Genomic DNA, 22,039 nt, shown 5'->3' on the forward strand with positions numbered 1-22,039 from the left:
GGAAGCCTTAAAAGTCTGAGAAACAGAAGCATGATGCTGAAAAGGCACTAAAAACTGACAGACCTGATAGAGTGCATGTTAACAGGAATGGGAGGAACCTTAGCCTTTCGACTGTAGGCTCTGGTAGCTGAGAGGAAAATTTGCACTGTGCATACCCCATCAAGACAGTGGAGAGAAATGTTTTAGAGCAGGACATAAAGTAAAATGCCCTTGTTAAGGTGGAAGGAGCAAACTACCCTTGCAAGAATAGAAGCCTTAAGACAACATTATCCTTGTGTAACCTTAGGAGGGGTTCCTTCCAGGATAAGGCCACCAGCTCTGAAACATGTCTCGCAGGTGTGACAGCCATGAGGAGAGCAACCTTGTGAGTAAAGACAGTAGGATATCTCTGAGAAATCTGAAGGGAGATTTCTGAAGAACTGATAAAACCAAGTTGAAGTCCCATGGAATCACCGTACAGGGTGAATGATGTCAGCAACATCGTGCACAAAGGGATTTCATCAACAAGTGAGAGACGAGCTGTCTTTCGAAAAGAGTGACAAGGTTAGTAGACAAGATACATCCTATGGAGTACCTCCTGGAATGAAATTTCCCAGTCGTGCACCACCCAAAGTAGGCCTTAAGGCACCATGATGGACTTTGTGAGAAGTTAATTTGGTAGCATTCAGGACTGTACTAATGACCAAGTCTGATAGAACCCTTTTCCTCAGGACTTGGGCTTCAACAGCCATGTTTTTAAGGCCAGTACCCGAGGACATTGGTCTGGTCCCTGGGACAGAAGACCTGGCTGATCTGGTAGGACCTACAGAGAGTCTGCCAGAAGTTTGACAAGATCCACATACTGCATTCTCCCAGTCCAGTTTGATGCACAGAGGATCACTACAACTTTTTTCCCTCTTAAACCTTCGCAGCAAATTGAACTAATCCATTGATTCTCAAGTTTCATGATGTTGATTAGAAGCCATGCTTCTGCTAGCGATTACATGGAGAGGGTCTCCAGAACTCTGCTCTCACCTGATAAGCTGGCATCTCTTGTGAGGTCCTTCCAAAACATCAGGAGAAAGGACTTGACAAGTTTCAATGCCAGACTGGAAATATACCATGCTGGGGCAAGATTGGTTCTGTTAGTCGGCAAATTAGAATGGAGTCTACTTGTCCAACACAGCCAAAATGTTGACTTCTAATGGCCTAGAATTGTTCTCCCTGCACTTCTGATCCACCATTGAATTGAGGAAAAACACCCCATGAGGGTATACATGACCTGAACTGCAGAGCTGAAAGAGGATATGGCTTGTTTAACCAGTCATTGTTGGCAAAGGAATCCCGGAGCATCCAAGGATATCTGTGCTGTGTCAGGAATCAGAGAGATGAGGAGAACCTTCATGTGCCAGCCATTTTTACGCCAAAGGCTAAAAAGGCATGAGTCTGTGAAAAAAGTTCTGGTGGGAACTAGACTATGCAGATACAGAAACATTCTCACAGAAACTACAAAGGAAAAAAAAAAACCTGTCATAGGCTGCGTCCGATAAAGAGGGAACCAAGCACCACAAGTGGACACTGGGAGGCAGTAACTCTTGTGGTGCCAACTTAGGCCGCAGTCAAAGAAAGGTGCAGCCTTGTCACCCCAAATTACCCCTAAGTGACTGGGGCAGGAGTACCCCAGGCTAACCTTGAAAAAGACATAACCACTACTTGCCCCAGAGTCTTGCAGTCCCTGCAGTCAGCAAGGGCAGGTTTCCTCCAGCTCTATGCCTTCCCAGTGGACATACCCCACAAGGGGTTCCTCAGGGACTGGGTAATCCCAGGCGACAACACCATGGGCCCGGACCAGTATAGCATCCTGTGGCTAACTCATCAGTTAAATTGCATGTACAGTTGTCACCAGTGCAAGATTTAGTGCCAAAGAAGCAAAGTTCTGCATCTTCTTCCTAGTAGTGTCTGGGTAAAGTACTCTGAGAAGAAGTCAATGAGTCAACCAATCCAAAAAGCTGCTAAATAAAAGGCCACAGTGGTAACGGGCAGCTCCAGACTTGATAGAAGTAAAAAGGTTAGAAAAAAATAAAATAAGGTTTGCTTCTCTCAGAGCAGGAAGAGAAGATGTCCATGCACCAAAGGACAGTAGCAAAAAAAAAAAAAAACTGAGACTTGCTGGGAATGGCGGGGGTTATGCTAGGGCTGTCCTTACAGCTTTGTTTGCCAGTGTCCGATCACCTAGCGGTAGCTGTATAACCCAATGCTAAAAGCCTAGGATCCTGTGTCCTGTAAAGTATGAATAAGAAACATTATTTGTGTTATTATTCTGCTTTTGGCATGTCTCATAACCTACATCCAGTTAAGGCAGCCATCAGTTTAAGAGGAGCTTTTAAATCACCAAATTGAGTTCTTAGCAAAATAATGACTGTACAAGATGGCTCCTCAAACTGAAGCTTCTATTCTTAATAATTAAACTAAGGAGACTGCAATATCTGTTTTCCTTACTACTGGCTTCACTATAGGCACATTAATATCACCTGCCATAGGCACAGCTATAGAAGACAGGGACCAACAGCAAAGCATTCAAAGCTCCATCTTAAAGGCGTTATTACTGAAACATCTGCCATTCTGAACCTATACCTAATACTGCAGGGTAGTATAATTATGTGGCAAAAGTTTCTTGTCTATGTATACATTAATGTATTCATCCAATTGTTAATACTATTCCTTTTTGTATATAAAATCAGCACCTTTTTTCATCTATACTGGCTCCACTATGCTCCTGGGCCCAATGCTGCAGCATGGACTGCAATAGATATGCTCTTTGCCCTTGTCAGAACACCTTCAACTTATGTACTCTGGTTTTAATTGGAATAATTGGTCCAATAAAAAAAAAAAAAAGAAAATCCAAAAATGAAAAAAAAAACCAAACAAACAAAAAAAAAAAACAATGTGAAATATTTCCTAAATATATTTAAGATTATATACACAATCATGTCAACAACGTATTTTCCACTTTCATTGAAAGTTTAAAATAAGGTCAGCTGGATGACAGGGTTACACCTGTTCAGAGATGTGTAAATTTGTTACTTTTCAAAGTAAAATATTTTAAAACTAAATGTATAGTCTTAAACAAATTGACTGACTTTCAAAGTATCACAGCTGTTACAGCTCAATACTTTCCATAGAAATTTTTAACCTTAAAAAAGTATTAATGCTTTATCCTTTATAGCTGTGGTAGGATGCTGAAACATACAAAAATCTATATGTCCAAGGATAATCAAGTCAGAGTGAAATGTTTTACCACACTGTCCTTCCTCCCTAGCTGCCCCATTATGTTCACTCCTAATACTGATGATTAAGATAGCAGTAAGGGGAAAAGGTCATCAAGTTTTCCAAGCTTTGCTTCCAAAACAGAGTGAATATTCAGCAGTGATTTGGAGATAAAGTCCATTGATCCTTGACCATGCATTCAAGCTGTAGCAAATAATCCATCACCTGGAATGTCCCAATCTTTTACAAAGCATCTTCACTTTCTTTTTCAGTTTGAACAGCATTGGATATATCCGTACAACTGTCTTCACCTTCTTCTGCTTTCTCATCATTTGATCCAGTCTGTATACAGACATTAACTGTCCCCTTTTGCAATATCTCAGTGGCTTCATGTTCCAACACCTCAGATGGTGTTAAGGGATCCAAATGTAGACTACTAGGTTCACTGACATCCGAACTTACAGAGTCTGCTGCATCCTTTCTAAAAAACTGTTCAAAGCCAATACTATTACCATCAGGGTTTAAATCTTGTTGATCTTCAGCTTCCAAAGGAGAAGACATTACTTCATAAACATTTGTAATGTCTGCTTCATTATCAGAAGGCTCATCAATCTCTGGTATAGGGTCTTTCCAAGGCCCCTTCTCTTCAGTAAGGACAATGTTATCGTTACTGTCTGTCTCCATCAGCTGAGCTGCTTCCTCTGGATCTGGAGAACAGCTTTCTGAACTCTTAGTGATCTCATCTACATGCTCAAGATTAGTCATTTGACTGCTAACTAACAATGTGCTTCTTTGGCCTTGGGAGGTCCTACAATTTCCACATGCATCACTTTCACTTTCGGTTGCATCAGTCGTGAGCTTGTTCTCTACGCTAAAAAACAAAAAAAAAAGCAACATGAAATTAGTAACTGAAGGCAAAGACATCAAACCAAGATAAAGGTAATACTAGCAATTTAACCACTCTCTCTATTCATGAGCAGCATAGAACTGATAAAAACTGGTCACAAATTCTATTTATATCAAGCAATAAGCTATTTAAACCATATACAAATGTAGAATGAAATATTTCTGTAAAAAAAAAAAAGTGCCATATACAATATTAAAGCGTATCTAAAGACCACATTATTTTCCCTGCAGCAAGCAATGGTAAGAACCCCTGTTAGTTTTTTTTCTTTTTTGCTATGTCCCATTACTGTTCTTGAGACACAACAGGGAATGAGTGGAAATCCCACTATAAAATCTATATGATACAGAGAACATACATTAAGATTCAAAGCAGAATAACCCAGTTCTTTAACACGACGCTGGTATGTCATTTTTGTTTTGGAAAATACCACACTATACGCTGCACTCACTCTTTTAATTTGACAAATGGGCAATTTACCAGTGCAAGTTATACTACAGTACTTGCTCCTTATTACATAGTTATCAGGTTGAAAAAAAGACTAATGCCAAGTTCAGCCTTCATTTAACGCCTGCTGTTCTTGATCCAGAGAAGGGAAAAACAAAACTCCAGTGCTACCGTAGCCAATTTTGCCACACGATAAAAAAAAATTGTAATGATTCCTAACCCCGCCCCCCCCCCCCCCCCCCCAAGGATAGTCAGGTGAATTCTTTTAACTTTTAGTAATTAGCACATAGCAAGAAAATCAGCCACTCCTTTCTACTTACATTCATTTTCCCTTTTTACTATGAAAATATAATGCAGTAAGCATTTTCAACAAATGAAATACTCTAAGCCCCCTGGGTCTGCTTTTCCAACCAGAGAGGGATCTTCCCTTAGGCAGGCCATAGAACTTTCTTTAACTAGAAGGTTCTTGCTACATAGTAAGCATGCATCTGACTCCTTTGGTGGTGGTCTGCCTCTCGAGGTAAAGGTTCTTCGGTTATGTTTTCACAATCTCGTTTGAATTAAAGAAGACTTTCTGTAATTTATGTTTACTGTGATAAATATCTCACAGGTGTGCTTTCAGCTTCCATATTTATAATTTCCCTGTTATACACAAGTGTGGTATTTTTTCTGTGTTACCTTGTCAGTTTTCTATCCCAGGCTTACAAAAATTTGCCCCCCCCATGACCTGTCTGCAGTGCATGCTCTGCTTCAAGGCATTTGCATTAGCACCTTGGTGCGGAACATTCATTGTGTGTGCATCCATCCCTCAGTATTCTGTCACCCGCAAATGAGAATTAAAGCGGATCTAAACTCTCCCAATCAACATTAACTATTTTCAATCTTCATGCTGCTAGCATGAGTAATTTATAGAAAGATATATTATATTTACTTGTTTTAAACTTTTTTTTTTATTTTACTTTTCTTTAGTTGTTTCCTTGTTTTTGGACTAGGCCACAATGATGTCATAATCCCATGAATCTACAAGAGGAGAAAAAAGGCTTTCTCAGATAAGCACACCTGCCTGCATGCCTGAGCTAAGGGCAGGCAGATTCCAAGAAGAAATTGCTACATGAAACATTTGCCCTTACTTAAGATGGCCACAGCTAAAAATTCAAGGGGGTGTTTTTCAAAGTGATTTCTCAACAAGATAAAACATGCAGACTCAGATGGATGGATGAGTTTGCTCTGAATTTTAAAAAGGAGTTGCCACTTACTAGAGATATAGCAAAGTTGGTGGGCACTTTTCTTAGATTAGAAAAGGGTAATGCACCTGTGCCTAGGACTCTATAATAGTATATTAAATATGTGCACCATAAATATAATAAATTAGTGAATAAATAAATAAAACTAGTATATATATATATATATATATATATATATATATATATATTCTCTAAAGTGCATCTGCAATAAACTCCTCCTGCCACAAGGGTAGGTAAATATCTGTAAAAAAGAGAGGGGAAGAAAGAACCCCCCCCCCCACGTTTAGTGCGCTTGTGATCTATTTGTGTGCCAAAATTAATTAGTGGTGTGTTTAAAATAATAAACACCCTAAAATTTACCAACATTTAACACATACAGTGATTAATTAAAACACATAATGCATACAAATATATCAATATAAAAGGCAGTGAAGATAAATTATAATTAAATAATGTCCACAATGTAACAGTCTATTGTAGGGTGTAGGAGTTACACCATATATGGGTAGAGGTCCAAAGTTCCAGAATAAACATTCCAACCAGAGTAATATATTGGTGATAGAGGTATATTACAGGGGTCACCAAAGTGCTCAGGGGGGTGTGCAGGGAGGCTCACTGGAAAGGTTGGATCCCCTCTTACCTTACGGCAGGGAGATCATACAGGCCTGTAAAGGATGGATCTTTGTCTTCCCAAGGATCACACCACTAATTAATTTTGGCACACAAATAGATCGCAAGCGCACTAAACGTGGGGGGGGGGGGGTTCTTTCTTCCCCTCTCTCTTTTTTACACACATTTCTTAGATGTCCTGCCCATATATAGCGTGCCTGGTCTTCAGTCTGAAATCATATCTCTACACTGAGTGGCTGTTACTGCCTCTGATCTGGGCAATGTTATGTTTATGTCTAACTTTAGTTGTGACGCTTCTAGGTACAAAAAAATTTAACCAAGCAAGCCTTTATTATTGAAGTTACAAATGTGAATCAATATAAATGTAAATCTAATAATAAAATTGAAATGCTGTTCATGTATGTAATTACTGTATCTTGTAAGTTTCTTTACAGAATGCAATAAAATTAAAAAAAAAATGAATTAAATAGCATTTTCCGTTTATGGTACTCATATAGTTTAGATTTGCTTTAAACCCTGATGCCCAGTATCCAGCTCAATACTGGTAATCCTTCAGTGGTAATCCTTCAGTGTTCTGTCCCCAAAGTATTTAACCACTTTAGGACCAGAGGATTTTCCTGCTTAACGTCCAGGCCACTTTTTGCAACTTGGCACTGCCCAAATTTAACTGACAATTGCGCGGTCATTCAACGCTGTACCCAAACGAAATTTACGTCCTTTTTTTTCCCACAAACAGAGCTTTCTTTTGGTGGTATTTGATCACCCCTGCGCTTTTCATTTTTTGCGATATTAATAAAAAAATAGCGAAAATTTTGCGGAAAAAATTAAACTTTCTACTTTGACAGTTAAAAAATATCCAATATATTCAATTTTTGTCATATATTTAGGCCAAAATGTATTAAGCTACATGTCTGACAAAAAAAGTTCTCAATGAGCGTATTTTTAACTGCTTTAAGACCTGAAGATTTTACCCCATTCCTGACCAGGCTATATTTTGCGATTCGGCACTGCGTTACTTTAACGGACAATTGTGCGGTCGTGCGACGCTGTACCCAAAATAAATTTGTGTCCTTTTTTCCCCCACAAATAGAGGTTTCTTTTGGTGGTATTTGATCACCTGTGCCATTTTTAATTTTTTAAAAAAGAGCGACAATTTTGAAAAAAAAAAAAAAAAACAATATTTTTTACATTCTGATATATAACATTCCCCCCCCCCAAAAAAAAAAAATTTACAAATCAATATTTTTTAACATTTTAGGCCATTTTGTTTTCTGCTACATATTTTTGGTAAAAAAAAATCACAATAAGCGTATTTTGATTGGTTTGCGCAAAAGTTATTGCGTTTACTATCTACAGGAAAGATTTCTCACTTTTAGTGTTTATTTTTTTATTTACTAGTAATGGCGGTGATTTGCGTTTTTTTTTTGCTGGACTGCGACATTGCGGCGGACAGATTGGACACCTAACTGACATTTTTGACACGACCAGTAACAGTGCTATAAATATGCACTGTTACTGTAATAGTGACACTGGCAGGGAAGGGGTTAACACTGTTGGTGATCAAGGGGTTAAATGTATGCCTCATGCTTACTGACGTGTGTGGGGGGAGGGGATTGTGTGACACAGACCGCAGGTTCAGCTATGCTGAATCCTGTAATCTGTCACTGCCTGTCACAGAGGAGATCCGCCCGCTTTGTTTACACAAGCAGGCGGATTTCCTCACTCTGTCCCCGACGATCGGGGAAGAGCGGCGGTGATCACCGCTTCTCCTCCCCTGGCCCGACTTCCGATGTGTCCGAATACAGCGGGAGCGAAGCCTCCGGCGGCGCAGAGGAATCCAGCGACGCAGGTCTACGACGCTGGACCCATGCGAGCCGCACTCCCGCAGTAGTATCCATGTGAGCGGTCGGCAAGCGGTTAATAGCCTCTCAATGCCCATTTCTCAGGCCTTGTGCGTTTTTCCTCTGTGCTCAGTCAACAGGCATGTATGGTAACCCCTTAATACTCAGCTCCTGTCGATTTTGCTAATTATTTTTCTTTTTTATGAAAACGATCATTATTCACCATTTGTGGGTCAAAACATTAACTGTTCTGCTGCCTGCCATACCCTTCACCCTTCAACATAACTCTCCTGTCATACCCTCTATACTACTTCCCCTGCAGATACAGTAATACCCTCTGTATTTCTCTCCTGCAAATCTTGTCTACTGAAATACCTTCTGAACTTCTCTACACCACATACCACCAGTTCTCAAAAAGGATATTGCGGAACTGGAAAAAGTGCAGAGAAGGGCAACCAACCTGATAAGAGGCATGGAGGAGCTTAGCTATGAAGACAGGTTAGATGAACTGAATTTATTCTCTCTTGAGAAGAGGAGAATAAGGGGGTATGATCAACATGTATCAATTCATAAAGGGTCCATATAGTGAACTTGGTGTTGAGTTATTCACTTTAAGGTCATCACAGAGGGCAAGGGGACAGTCCTAATGTCTAGAGGAAAAGAGATTTCAAATAAGGAAAGGTTTCTTCACAGTAAGAGCTGTGAAAATGTGGAATAGACTCCCTTCAGAGGTGGTTCTGGCCAGCTCAGTAGATTGCTTTTAAAAAGGTCTGGATTCTTTCCTGGGTGTACATAATATAACTGGATACCAACATTTTATAGGTAATGTTGATCCAGGCAAAATCCGATTCCCTTTTCTGGGGATCAGGAAGGAATTTTTTCCCCTGCTGTAGCAAATTGGATCATGCTTTGCTGATGGTTTTCGCCTTCCTCTGGTTTAAATGTGGGCATAGGATTGTGTATATGGGATTGTATGATTTATTTATTTTTTTTAATGGTGGAACTAGATGGACTTCTTTTTCAAACTAACTATGTAACATACCATCTACTATCATACCTTCTGCACTCCTCTCCTTCAAATACTTTGAGCTTCTGCTCTATTCACATTGTTCTCCAGAGTATATTGCCCCCTAAGATACTTAAGCACTGTCTGTTACATCCCCAACCCTATGTGTACTAGAACAAGCACACTTTTGCATGTAAATGTAACGTAGAAACCTATGTTTTTCTCTTTGTTTGGGATAGAGTAATGAAAAGGTAGAACTTTTGTCTGGATAAATATCACAAAGTATCACAATTCTTACAAGCATCACATGCACATTGTAGCACAACAGTGCTATGTGACAGGTGAAAGAAAGATGAAGATCACCATTAAAGCAATAGGTAAAACTATCACGAGTTAAAAAAAAAGAAAAAAGCCTATATAAGTAAGGAGCGCCTATAGCAAAACGAGAACAAAACACTGTGCAGCTTGGACAAAAGTTAGAACCCATGAGTTCCTCCAGAGGTTGCTAGGGGTTCCTTGGGCTTGATCCTTGAGGGTTGATTGACCTCCCATCTGCTGGTGCCTGCTTAGTTCCAGGGCCAATACCACTTGAGAAAATGAAAAGCATGACACCACGTTATCGTGGCTGTCTGTAATGGTGGCATTCTGCTCACCACTGTAAGGGTTGAGTTCTTCCTTCTGACTACCAATGTAAGTGACATTTTTCTCATAAACCCCAATGAATTTGTTTTAGCAAGTATTCCTTGAAACCTGAAAATGTAGGGGTTCTTCTGGGGTGAAAAGGTTGAAAAAGGCTGGTGTAGGTTATTTACATACCTCCTGAAGCCAGATTGAAAAACATCTAGGGATTGCATCCCTCCATACTGCCTTGTTGCTAAGATGTTGCTAAAACACTCCAGTTGTTACTGCTCACCCCACCATTACAGGAGTGAGGTCTCAAATGCTGAGCGCAGAGCATCACTAATGTGTCAGGGGAGAGAAAGAGCATGTGAAAGGGTTTGAATTGGACAATGAGCTCGATCCTGTGATTGTGTTGATGAGCAGATATGACTGGGAGTGTCTTAGCAATGTCCTAGCAAACAAGGTAGTACAGGGGGATGCCATCTCTGGGAGATTTTTGGTTAGGTTCAGGGGCCTACACCTTGTAGCAATGGTATCATCCAACTTTGGCCAAAGCACAGTTTGTTATTTATAAGCACCCCTTTACCTGCATAGACAGTTTTTTTTGGTAAAGGTGAACTAATCCTTTAAACCAGGGCCCTACAAATCCCGGGCGCCAGGTCGCATTGGCGACTAGAATTAGTGACCTGGCGCCTGGGGTGCACTGCAAGAGGTGTCCTGTCCCTTTTGCTCCCCCCCCAACCACTCACCGAGTGCACGGACTTCCACGCCGTCCGAAAATTGAGGCTGCGGCTTTTTGGCCTTCTTCAGTGAGAGAACGGGGAACTGGCACCCTCTTGTGGTGGCCGGGAGTTTGACAAGCAGTAACTAATGGCTGTTTCCCCTGCCTGTCCTCAATGCCTGTCCATCTCCTTCCCAAGAGGAGATGAGAGGGAAGTTTTTGCAGGCTTCATCTCCCTGTCCACTTACCTTTGCTTAAAAGGTAAGTGGACAGGGAGTGTGGTTATTATTATTATTATTAATAATTTTTTTTTTTAATTATTAAAAAAAAAATATATATATTTTTTCTTTTTTTTATTATTATTAAAAAAAATTTATTTTTCGTTTTTCAATTATAAAAAAAATAAAAAATTATTTATTTTTCTATTTTTTTTTCAATTATAAAAAAAAACAAATGATATATTATATAATAATATATAATTTATTTTTTTTTCCTCATCGCCATGCCACAGCCCAAGGCCCCTTTCACACAGGCTGTCTGATCAGGTCCGCCTGTCAGTTTTTCAGGCAGACCTGATCGGACCGTTCAGTCTCCTCTATGGAGCAGTAATCTGCCGCCATCTGATCCTGTCTGCCAAAAACAGACGGATGATGGTTCTATTTTCTATCTATCCCGTGGATCGGATCAGATGGCATCGGATAGAAACAGACAGACAGTCTGTTTCCATCCAATTGCGATATAGAGGAGAGTGGGGTTCTAGTCGTATTTATGTGTAAATTTAGTATGTTATTTTTTTGGAAATAAAGCTTGGTTGTTTGTTTAAAAAAAAAAAAACAAAAAAACTGGCTCCTAACTTTTTTTAGCTGGCTCCTAGATTTCAGGAAAATTTGTCAAGCCGTGCTTTAAACACATAACTGCAACAATATATAAAACAGATCAATACACAGAGTGCATTAAAGTAGATCTAAACACAACCACTAGAATGTCATATAATCTTTCACATAATTTAATTTAAAAGTGGTTTTCCATTTATTTGAACCCGCCGGAAGGAACACACTGCCCCTCCGGGCGGGCGTCATAACGGGACGTCCGCTCGTTCCTGCTGCTCTCCCGCCCCCCTGGGGCTCGCAGCGCGGCTATAGGGGATGCAGCGTTTCCGTAGGGACACAGCCCATCCCTGATCAGTGTAAAGAGCCATTTAAAAAAATGGCTCTTTGCCATATGACCGGCTGTGTCCAATCACAGCCGGCCACATGCACTGTCCTCGTGATCACTGCTCATGCGCGCCAGAGCGGCGATCGAGAGTGTCACTCTGACACAGTCCCTCCTTGATCAAGGTAAAGAGCCAATGAAATTGTCTCTTTACCATGTGACCGGCTGTTCCCAGTCACAGCCGGTCATAGAATGTCAACAGAAACCACGGTAACTAGCTGGAGGAGGAGATTGCGGTAACAGCTAGTTACCGATTACAGTCTACAATAAAACACACTGATTGCCCCCCCCCCCCCAATAAAGAGGACCTGTCACTAGCCTATCAAAGTACCTGTCACTAGCCCATCCCAGTACCTGTCACAAGCCCATCAGAGTATCTGATGACAGGTACTCTGATGGAATGGTGACAGGTATTCGGGTACTCTGATGACAGGTACTCGGTATTCTGATGACAGGTACTCGGGTACTCTGAGGACAGGTACTCGGGTACTCTAAGTACCTGTCCTCAGAGTACCCAAGTACCTATCATCTGAGTACCCGAGCACCTGTCACCAGCCCATCAGAGTACCCGAGTACGTCTCTGTATCCCATCAGAGTACCTGTCTCCAGCCCCGAGTACCCGAGTACCTGCCTCCAGCCCAGAGCGCCCGAGTACCTGTCTCCAGCCCAGAGTGCCCGAGTACCTGTCTCCTGCCCATCAGAGTACCCAAGTACCTCTCTGCAGTCCATCAGAGTACCCAAGAACATGTCATCAGCGTTCCCAAGTACTTGTCACCAGCCCATCAGAGTACCCAAGTACCTGTTATCAGAGTACTCGAGTACCTGTCACCAGAGTACCCGAGTACCTGTCTCCAGCCCTTCAGAGTACCTATCTCCAGCCCATCAGAGTACCTGAGTACCTGTCTGCAGCCCATCAGAGTACCTGAGTACCTTTCTGCAGCTCATCATAGTACCTGAATACCTATCTCCAGTCCATGCCTCCAAAGATTATGTGTTGGGGTGTTTGCTTTCCAAAATGGGGTCATTATGTGGGGGTTTCCATTGTCCTTATGTTCCAGGGCCTTCAAAAGTGTGATTGTAATGAAATTATATGTGTAATTAATGCTCCTAGAACACCTGACGGTGCTCCTTGCATGTAGGGCCTCTGTATGTGGCTATGCTGTGACAAAGTCCCACATATGTGGTATCGCCATACTCAGGAGGAGTAGCAGGATGTATTTTGGGGTGTAATTTTGGTAATTTCTTTCCAAAAACTTGTGGGAAAAAATTACATGTTCAAAAGACTCATTACGCCTCATAGAATATACGTTGGGGTGTTTGCTTTTCAAAATGGGGTCATTTTGTGGGTAATTCCATTGTCCTGGTACTGCAGGACCTTTACAAGTGTGATAGGTCGCTAGGAAATTATATGTGTAATTTATGCTCCTAGAACACCTGACGGTGCTCCTTGCATGTTGGGCCTCTGTATGTGGCCAGACTGTGTAAAAGTCTCACACATGTGGTATTGCCATACTCCGTCGGAGTAGTAGAATGTATTTTGGGTTTAATTGCAAGCATGCATATACTGTGCGTGAGAAATAACCTGTTATTATAACAATTTTATGTAAAAAAATATATATATATATATTTCTTCATTTTCCCAAGAATTGTGGGGAAAAAAATAACAACTTCAAAAAACTCACCATGCCTCTTACTAAATACCAATTTGCAAAAAGGGGTCACTTGGGGGGGTATTTGTACTGTCCTGACATTTCAGGGCCTCAAGAAATGATATAGGCCGTCTGTACATCAGGTGTGATTAGGTGTGATCAATTTTCAATGATTGGCACCATAGCTTGTAGACCCACACAGTAACTTTTACACAGACTAAATAATATCCACTAATTTGGGTTATTTCTACCAAAGATATGTAGCAGTATAAATTTTGGACCGAATTTATGAAAAAAAATTACTTATTTGCAAAATATTATAATAGAAACTAAAACAAAATGTTTTTTTTTACAAAATTTTTGCTCTTTTTTCACTTATATCGCAAAAAATAAAAAACGCAGTGGTGATTAAAAACCAACAAAAGAAGGCTCTATTTGTGTGAAAAAAAATTATAAAAATTTGATTGGGTGCAGCGTTGCATGACTGAGTAATTATGATTCAAAGTGTGAGAGCGCTGAAAGCTGAAAATTGGTCTGGGCAGGAAGGGGGTGTAACTGCCCTGTATGGAAGTGGTTAAAATAATACCTGCTGATCAAATAATAGCTTCAATAAATTAAATGTGATCTAGTTATGGTTAAAATCTACTATAAATAATTCAGCAGACATGAATTTTGAACTTAAAGATGTCATAACAAATTACCTTTCAACTGTTACTGCATAATTGTCTGAGTCAGTGTTTTCTTCCTGAAAATATGAAAACCTTAGTTAAAAATGCTAATATGATCATTTCATTGTAGACCCGCATACATTAGAACTACTTTTAGGCAGAGGCCAGACACTAAAATCAAAGACTTTTAAAATGTGACTAAAGTATACAGAAATAATCACACAGCATTTTAAAATATAAGAGTTGATCATTTTGGTGCACTTTCTAGTTAAAAGATTCAAAAGACGTACCTTTTCATCACTGATATGGCCAGTTTAAAAGTTTCTCACAATCCAATAATTAATGTAATTGGCATTCATAGCATGCACAAATGGTCAGACCCACAGAACATCAACATTGCAGGCAGAAAATAATGCAGAACACTGCAGTTATTGATGTATTTATCTACTTGCAATATCAGTACCAAACCAATTTTTAACTACTTGAACAGTAAATCATCATTTATAACTTTTAAACCAAATAAGAAAACATTAATATTGGCACCTGGTAACCCTGCTTTAAAATTTAGGCAGTGAACTTGTGACAGTCTAAAGTTAAAGACATCTGGGCAGACATGCTATTTATGTGTAACAGTTTTGTATAATATAATTTTTATCTTATTCTTTTGGTTTAGGCCACTGCCGACCAGAAGATCCTACAAAAGTTACCTACCGTTTAAAAGATTGGTAATGTGTTACCAGCAGTTACTGTTTCATTTACACTGCCTAAACTCTTCCATTTAATTATCATTGTTATGCTGCTGCCCTGCGATCTTTTTTGCAGTTATTTTCTGTAAATCCTCCCCTTTCTATGATGCCATTCCCCCATTTCTTATTCTAAGTCCCTGCTATTCTTCCTGCAAGAAACATATTGAGGTTAGGAAAGAAATATTTATTTTCATCTTGAAACACGGACATTTACCACATCATATTATTTGCGTAAACCTTTTGTATGCTGTAATTAAGTATTTGGGGAGTTCAGCCATCTGATGAAGATTGTCTGCAGTTATTGTCTGCTTTTTTTCAGGCCATGCATATAGGACTCAGAAGGGGATAACTCACTATTACAACTGGAGTCAGAATTAAAGTATACCTATAACCAAAATAAAATAAATCTTCCATGTAATTATTCCATATAAATACATATAAATTCTTAATGAAACGTAGCTAAAGTTTGGCCTACAGTGAATCAACTGAATCATTCTCACAATTAGCAGCCACATAGGGATAGTTGCTATGAACATTGAGGAGGGTTATCTGCGTTATCACTTCCTAATACCCCCCCATTCTCTTTCAAGTGGCCACATAGTTTAACAGGGTGAATAGAGTAAAAATCCAGTACCAGGATGTCTTGGCATTAAAAATTGATATCTTTATTTAACTCATCAAACCATAAAAAGGAATCAATTCCTAAAAACAGACACTTTTCAGCCTCCTACATAGGCCTCAGTCATTATCATGATTTTTACTCCCTTTATTGGACTTCTTGATCTCATCATGTCTATCCTTATGGGATTTTGGGGTTGTAACACTTCCTTTGTTGCTCTAGAGTTTAACAGTGTGCCATGTTTACCTGCCCCCTTTCTTTCATGAACGAATACAGACGGCGATCAGTACTGATTGAAAAAAATGGTAAAATACCCGCGCTTTGGATAAGATGTATACATGAGACGCTGGAAATGGCCGTTTAGGAGCAGTTGGGCGTTTTTTTTCAGAAGCCCCTGAACGCAGCTCCATGTTATCTTATCTGTCCATGTACACATGGTCATTTACAGTCATTTGCAGGCAGTTGCGTTCAGGGATGTTTTTTAGAACGCAATTATTTGCGTTCGAACGTGTGTTTCCCGGCGTTTCAAACGCAAAAACGCGACCGAACGCGATGACCCGCGTTTAGCGTTCGCGTTTTTCCATTTTAAAGGGGAATCATTTTTTTTACCTCTAGGAACGGTTCTAAACCTAAACGCGGGTACAAACGCAACCGAACGGACGTTTCAAACGTCCTAAAAATTCCAGCATTCAAAGGGACTTTTAACAACTTCCCGTGTACATGGTGCCTTATAATAGAAAATATAAATCACTCTATATGGGCTGCTGCTGGCATAAAGGTATGTGCCTTTAAATTATGAGAAAATATGAATGTCAGCGCTGCTCCAAAAAACCTGTAACCATTGTGCAAAATGCAAATATACATATAAATAAATTAATTTAAACTGTGTTAAAGTGCAATAAAGTGACAGTAAGGTGCAAAAGTTCAAGTCGGAAGCTTCGCCCAGTGGAAGGAAGCTTCCGATGATGCCCAGTGGGAGGGACGAAACATGTCAAGCTAGACACTAAGCGTCAACATCATACCTGCTCGGTGAAACGCACGCCGTTTAGACAGAACCACCGCACGATTCGCAATACACAGAGGAACTGTTTTTAATGTAAGTGGATATTGTCTGTCTTTTCTTAATAAATATTTGATGTACTACACTATGGAGAGTCCTTTTGTTTCATGCATGGAGGAGAGCCCTTAAGAAATGGATTCCTAATCAGCATACAAGAGTGGACGATCTGGTTACCAGTGTGGGGGATCCCACATCTATATCTGCATAATCCCATATTGCCGCGGTGAGTGCGGGCACATAGGGGAGCACGTTTTTGGCACCTTCTGCACAGTATTGGATGTATCACTGGTATCCACATCTGCACTTTATGAAAGCAATTTGTTTACTTCGTGGAGTGATTCATGAACTGTTCATGAAGTGACTTAAGAACTTTTGCACCTCACTGTCGCTTTATTGCACTTTAATACAGTTTAAATTATTTTATTTATATGTATATTTGCATTTTGCACAATGGTTACAGGTTTTTTGGAGCAGATCAGTACTGATTGCCTCTGAACAGTATTCAATAATCACTGACACATAGTAAATGGTGTTTACTACTTGTCAGTTTTTGTGAATGAAATATAGTGAACACTGTTTACTATATTTCATTTTATGAATAAATAGGAGTTGCTATACAGACTCCAATCTCATTCATCTACAGTGCAGTTCAGATTGCAGAGAAAGGGACTCTCTTCAGTCCCCTTCTAAAAAACTAAGCATTAGAGGTCTAATGCTTCTCCAAACTCCCCCCTCAAAAAAAAAAAAAAAAAATTATGTCAATTGGGACACAGTGGCTGCACAGGAATGCAGTTTTTTTAGGCTGCTCAGAAGGACCCCTGATTTCTCCATAAAAAAGACCTGTCACGGTCCATGCGATCACAAGGGATGCTGTTCATCCCGAAAGATAGCAATATTGTTGATAAAAAAAAAAAATTAAAAAGGTACAGTGTAAAAAGAAAATTGAATTAAATAAATAATACAATCAATTTATCTATAATAATAATAATAAAGATTAAAGCATTCCCATCTGCACAAATGTAAATGCTTAGGTTGGTCCTGCATACATATGTAAATGCAATTGCATCACACATGTGAGGTTTCGCCAGGGTTGCCAACCATCAGTAAATTTATGGACAGTTTGTAAAAATCTGTGAATTTTTACATCTGTCTGTAAATATCAGGGGCTGATAATCTGTCATGCTGCGTTGACTTTTTAAGTTTAAACCAGGCAAATTACTTGTTATGGGTATGGTCAGTGTTTTCATATTGTGTTTTTACTGTTTAAATATCAGTCTTCTTCGTTTTCAATAGGAGTTCTGTCATTTTTCAAATTGTCAGTAAAAATAAATGTGCTCCATCAGCAAATTTTCCATGTTTTTTCAGTAAAACATTCTGCTGGCGGTTGACAACACATTGCTGTGAACGTCAGAAAGAGCAACACTTCAAGCACCATGCCTCCTGTGTAACTCTAAACTGTTAACCTGTAAACGCTTTTAAAGTGCTGCATAAGATAATTTAACATACCTTAGTTTACCATTCTACAGTTGTGCAAAATTTTAAATCAGGATGTATTTGGTATCTATTTACTTGTTATAACATTGTCTTTTATATATTACAAAAAAAGGGTATTATATTTTGTTTGTGTTCACTAAAATTCATTAAGGTTATTCTCTACTGAAAATTTGCATTTAATTAACCGTTGTGCAAATATTATGACATAAAAAATTGCAACACCCTCCATTTTATTCTCAATGGCCTCTGCTTATATATATATATATATATATATATATATATATATATATATATATATATATATATATATAGTTTGGTGGTGCTAAGTAGTTTTCTAGCAAAAAAAATGCAGATTTTTACATGAATGGGAGAAATGTCAGAATTGGTCTGGGGTAAAGTGGTGAAATTTCAATGCTGAAAAGAGTGTAATACAATAAAAAATGAATATAGCTTTTCTTTAACAACTGAAAAAAAAATCAGGAAAGAAAACAAATCATACCTGATTACCAATTTTAACGCGCTCTACTGGAAGATGAAGTCTTGATCTACAGAGGAAAAACCAAGTCAGTGATAGTTAATGAAAAGTAATATTTCTCATTAAAAACGGGTGCTGAACATTTTTTGTTACCAATTAGTGGTCATAAAATCAAACACATGCCACACAATTTTGATCTACATTCAAACACTTCCGCAGAAAAATCATGACTGCAAACTTCACACTAAAAAAATACAAACATGCAAAGTAAATCCAAGAAATATTTTTAAATGGATAAGTAGTAAACGCTGCTATACAGAAAGTAAAATAGGACAGTGCATGTCCTTTTCAAATAAAAGATGGTAGATTATGACATATAACACATAAAACATTCCCATGTTTTGGTCTCTAAAACATAAACTGAAAAAAAAAGCAAGTCAAGCATTATGTATAAAAACAAGCGGAAGGCAGAATTTAACAGCTTTGTTAATAACCATATTAGAATTTACAGAATGTAACTGGTCCAGAGAAATCTCATTGATCTAGGGGACATACGTGACTGCAGCAAATAACCTGAAGGTACTACAACCAAATCAAATGACCAAGTGGCCAAGTATTGGTCAGGAGCCTTTTGTTCATAACTTATACTGCAGAAAATGCTGTACACAATTTCTTTCTCTGCCTGTGATAAATGGGCTTGCAGGTTCATAAGCATCTTGTATGGAAAACACATCTTCCGGTGGTTAAGCTGACCCATAATAAACATGTCTCCAATGTAATGCTGATTTATAGATGGCTCGGTGGAGCTAACAGAAATGTCTCCTATGTAGCATTGATACAGAAACGGCTGTGCGGGTCTCTTCAGTTTACAGTACATCTAGGCAGCTGGTTTATTAGTCAAACCATCAAATAATCTCAAATGATTATTTCTTTATGTTTAAAGCAATAAGTCCTGTCTAATACCAAAATGGGGTACTTAAGGTACGTGTTTTCTTATCCCTCTTGCTGACTGACTACAGTCCTTGCAGGGTAAATGCACATAAATTCACAACAAAACACAAGCGGGCATATTGGAAACCTTTGTCCATTACAGGGATCTGTGTATATCAGGGATCCTTAAACTACGGCCCTCCAGCTGTTAAAGAACTACACATCCCATGTGGCATTGTAAAGCTCTGACATTCACAGACATAACTAGGCATGATGGGAACTGTAGTTCCTGAACAACTGGAGGGCCATAGTTTGAAGACCCCTGGTGTATATACTATATAGTCCTTGCTATCAAACTGGAAAGGAGTAGATGTCCTAGGGCAGGAGCCCCCAAACTTAACAAAAAGGGCCAGTTTATTGTCATTCAAATAACAGGGGGGTCGGACTGTGGCCAGTGGGAGTAGATAACGCCATAGGCTTGGCGGTCAAATAATTGATGTCAGTAAGAGGAATAGTGCCCCATCATCGGGGGCCAGTTAGAGGAACAGTACCCCATAATTGATGTTAGTGGGAGAATGAGTTTCCCGTCTCTGGTGTCAGGGGGAATATTAGTGCTCCATCATTGGTGTCAGTGAGAGGAATAGCACCCCATTCTTGGTGTCAGAGGGAAGAAGAGCGCACCATCGTTGGTGTCAGGAGGAAGAATAGTGGCCCATCATTGGTGTCAGTGGGAGGAATCGTGCCCCATCATTGCTGCCAGTGGAAGGAATATTGCCCCATCTTTGTTGTCAGTGGGATGAATACTGCCTCGTATCAGTGGAAGGAATAGTGCCCCAAGGGCTGGATAAAGGCAAGCTAAAGGGCCACATCCGGTCCCTGGGCTGCAGTTTGGAGACCCCTGTTCTAGGGTATTTTTTAAAATACGGCCCACTTCGATAAGATCATTAAAGACATAGAAAACATATACAGTATCTCACAAAAGTGAGTACACCCCTCACATTTTTGTAAATATTTTATATCTTTTCATGTGAAAACACTGAAGAAATTACACTTTGCTACAATGTAAAATAGTGAGTGTACAGCTTGAATAACAGTGTAAATTTGCTGTCCCTTCAAAATAACTCAACGCACAGCCATTCATGTCTAAACTGCTGGCAACAAAAGTGAGTACAGCCCTCAGAAAAATATGTCCAAATTGGGCCCAAAGTGTCAATATTTTGGGTGCCCACTGTAACGGAACCACGATCCGCACTGTGTTTGTGGGCTTCCGTCAGAATACCGCTTCCTCCAGTCTGAACATAGATATCAAATATTATAGCTGCCTAAGAACAAGACAGCACTCGTTTCAGCTGCAAAATATGGAAACTCCTTTATTGAACAAGAATACAAAATTTTTATACACTTGAGAAGTATGTCAGTCACTACATGAACAATGACCCGATTATTTACCCAAAACATTACACAATGGTTTAGATAAAGAGGTAGGGCTGACTCATGGCTAATACCCCTCTAGCAACTACTTTAGTTGACAAAGATATCATTAACATGCTAATTACCTTTGCACGTAAACCAGCCTAGGTGGAGTACATGAAATCAACATAAGCAACAATGTGTGGAAGACAGGTGGTAGAGCTGATGATATTAGCATCTGCTATGAGTCTTACTGTCTTGGGGAGACATGGACTCGAATCCAAAGTAACATTACTCAAAGGGCCCCACATTTAGTGTCTGTCTTTCATTCCCAGTGATGGTGAGTACCGTCACATATCTTCCCCCCCAAAAGGTAGACTAACTAGGTACCAGACCTCCAATTAGTCTGTGCCGGAGTTAGTCGAGTAACAAGTCCCAAAGAGTCAATCCATTCTGGCAGCCTCCTCGACAAAGTTCCACATAATTTGTAAGTTTGTCCCGGCAGGGCACATGGAGCTCTCATAGCTGATCAGTTTGTGGAAGTCTGGTTTAGGCAGGCCAGACTGGGCTTTTCGGTCACCCTGCGCCCCTATTAAGCACAGGGTTACTTAGATATAGGAGGGGCCTAGGGAGCCGAAAGAGGGATTTCCCAACCTCTCTAAGGTAAGCTGTGTTCTACAGCCCCCCAACCAAAGTAACTCCTGTCACACCCCCAGCATACACCACACAAAGAGCAGTGTTCCCTCACAAGCCAGGGCCCATAGTTAGTAGGCAAGGGGCTAGCCTGCAGTCCCCTCCAAAAGCCCCTGTCCTGAGTGAGTTTGTCACATTTCTCCCCCTTCAGAAGGAGACTAGCACAGGAGGAGTCCCCAGACGGGTTGACTTCGAAGTTAGTCTGTAGTTCCAGTCACACAATGCCCGTACCCACACGGTACCCCAAACAAATTGTCCTGAACAGAGCATTGCTCACCCAGCCAACCTCTGCCTCTTTTGTAGAACACACCCGCCGCAGAGGAAAAGCGTGGACAGGCCCTTCTCCCGGGAGTCCTTTTAGCCGCTGAAGAGAGGACAGGGTGGCTGGGCTCACTTCATCCTGCTGTTGTGGCTTGACTGCCA

At 39.9% G+C, this 22,039-nt stretch overlaps 1 protein-coding gene across 3 annotated transcripts in view; it reads right to left on the minus strand.

Moving 5' to 3' along the window:
* Positions 1-2,895: 2,895 nt before the first annotated feature.
* The window catches only part of ZNF280D (zinc finger protein 280D), a 138,462-nt gene continuing 119,318 nt past the window's right edge, over positions 2,896-22,039 (minus strand). For 2 of the 3 annotated variants that reach the window (XM_082253418.1, XM_082253417.1), the window contains 3 exons: positions 18,608-18,653; positions 14,223-14,266; positions 2,896-4,117 (listed from right to left, as the gene is read on the minus strand). In XM_082253418.1, the coding sequence (XP_082109544.1) occupies positions 3,490-4,117; positions 14,223-14,266; positions 18,608-18,653 (718 nt within the window). In that variant the 3' untranslated portion in view covers positions 2,896-3,489. The remainder of the gene's footprint in view (positions 4,118-14,222; positions 14,267-18,607; positions 18,654-22,039) is intronic. The other variant, XR_014225140.1, reaches the window with a different exon arrangement.

Source organism: Pelophylax lessonae (assembly GCF_965119305.1).
Source record: "Pelophylax lessonae genome assembly, chromosome: 4".
Taxonomy (NCBI): Eukaryota; Metazoa; Chordata; class Amphibia; order Anura; family Ranidae; genus Pelophylax; species Pelophylax lessonae.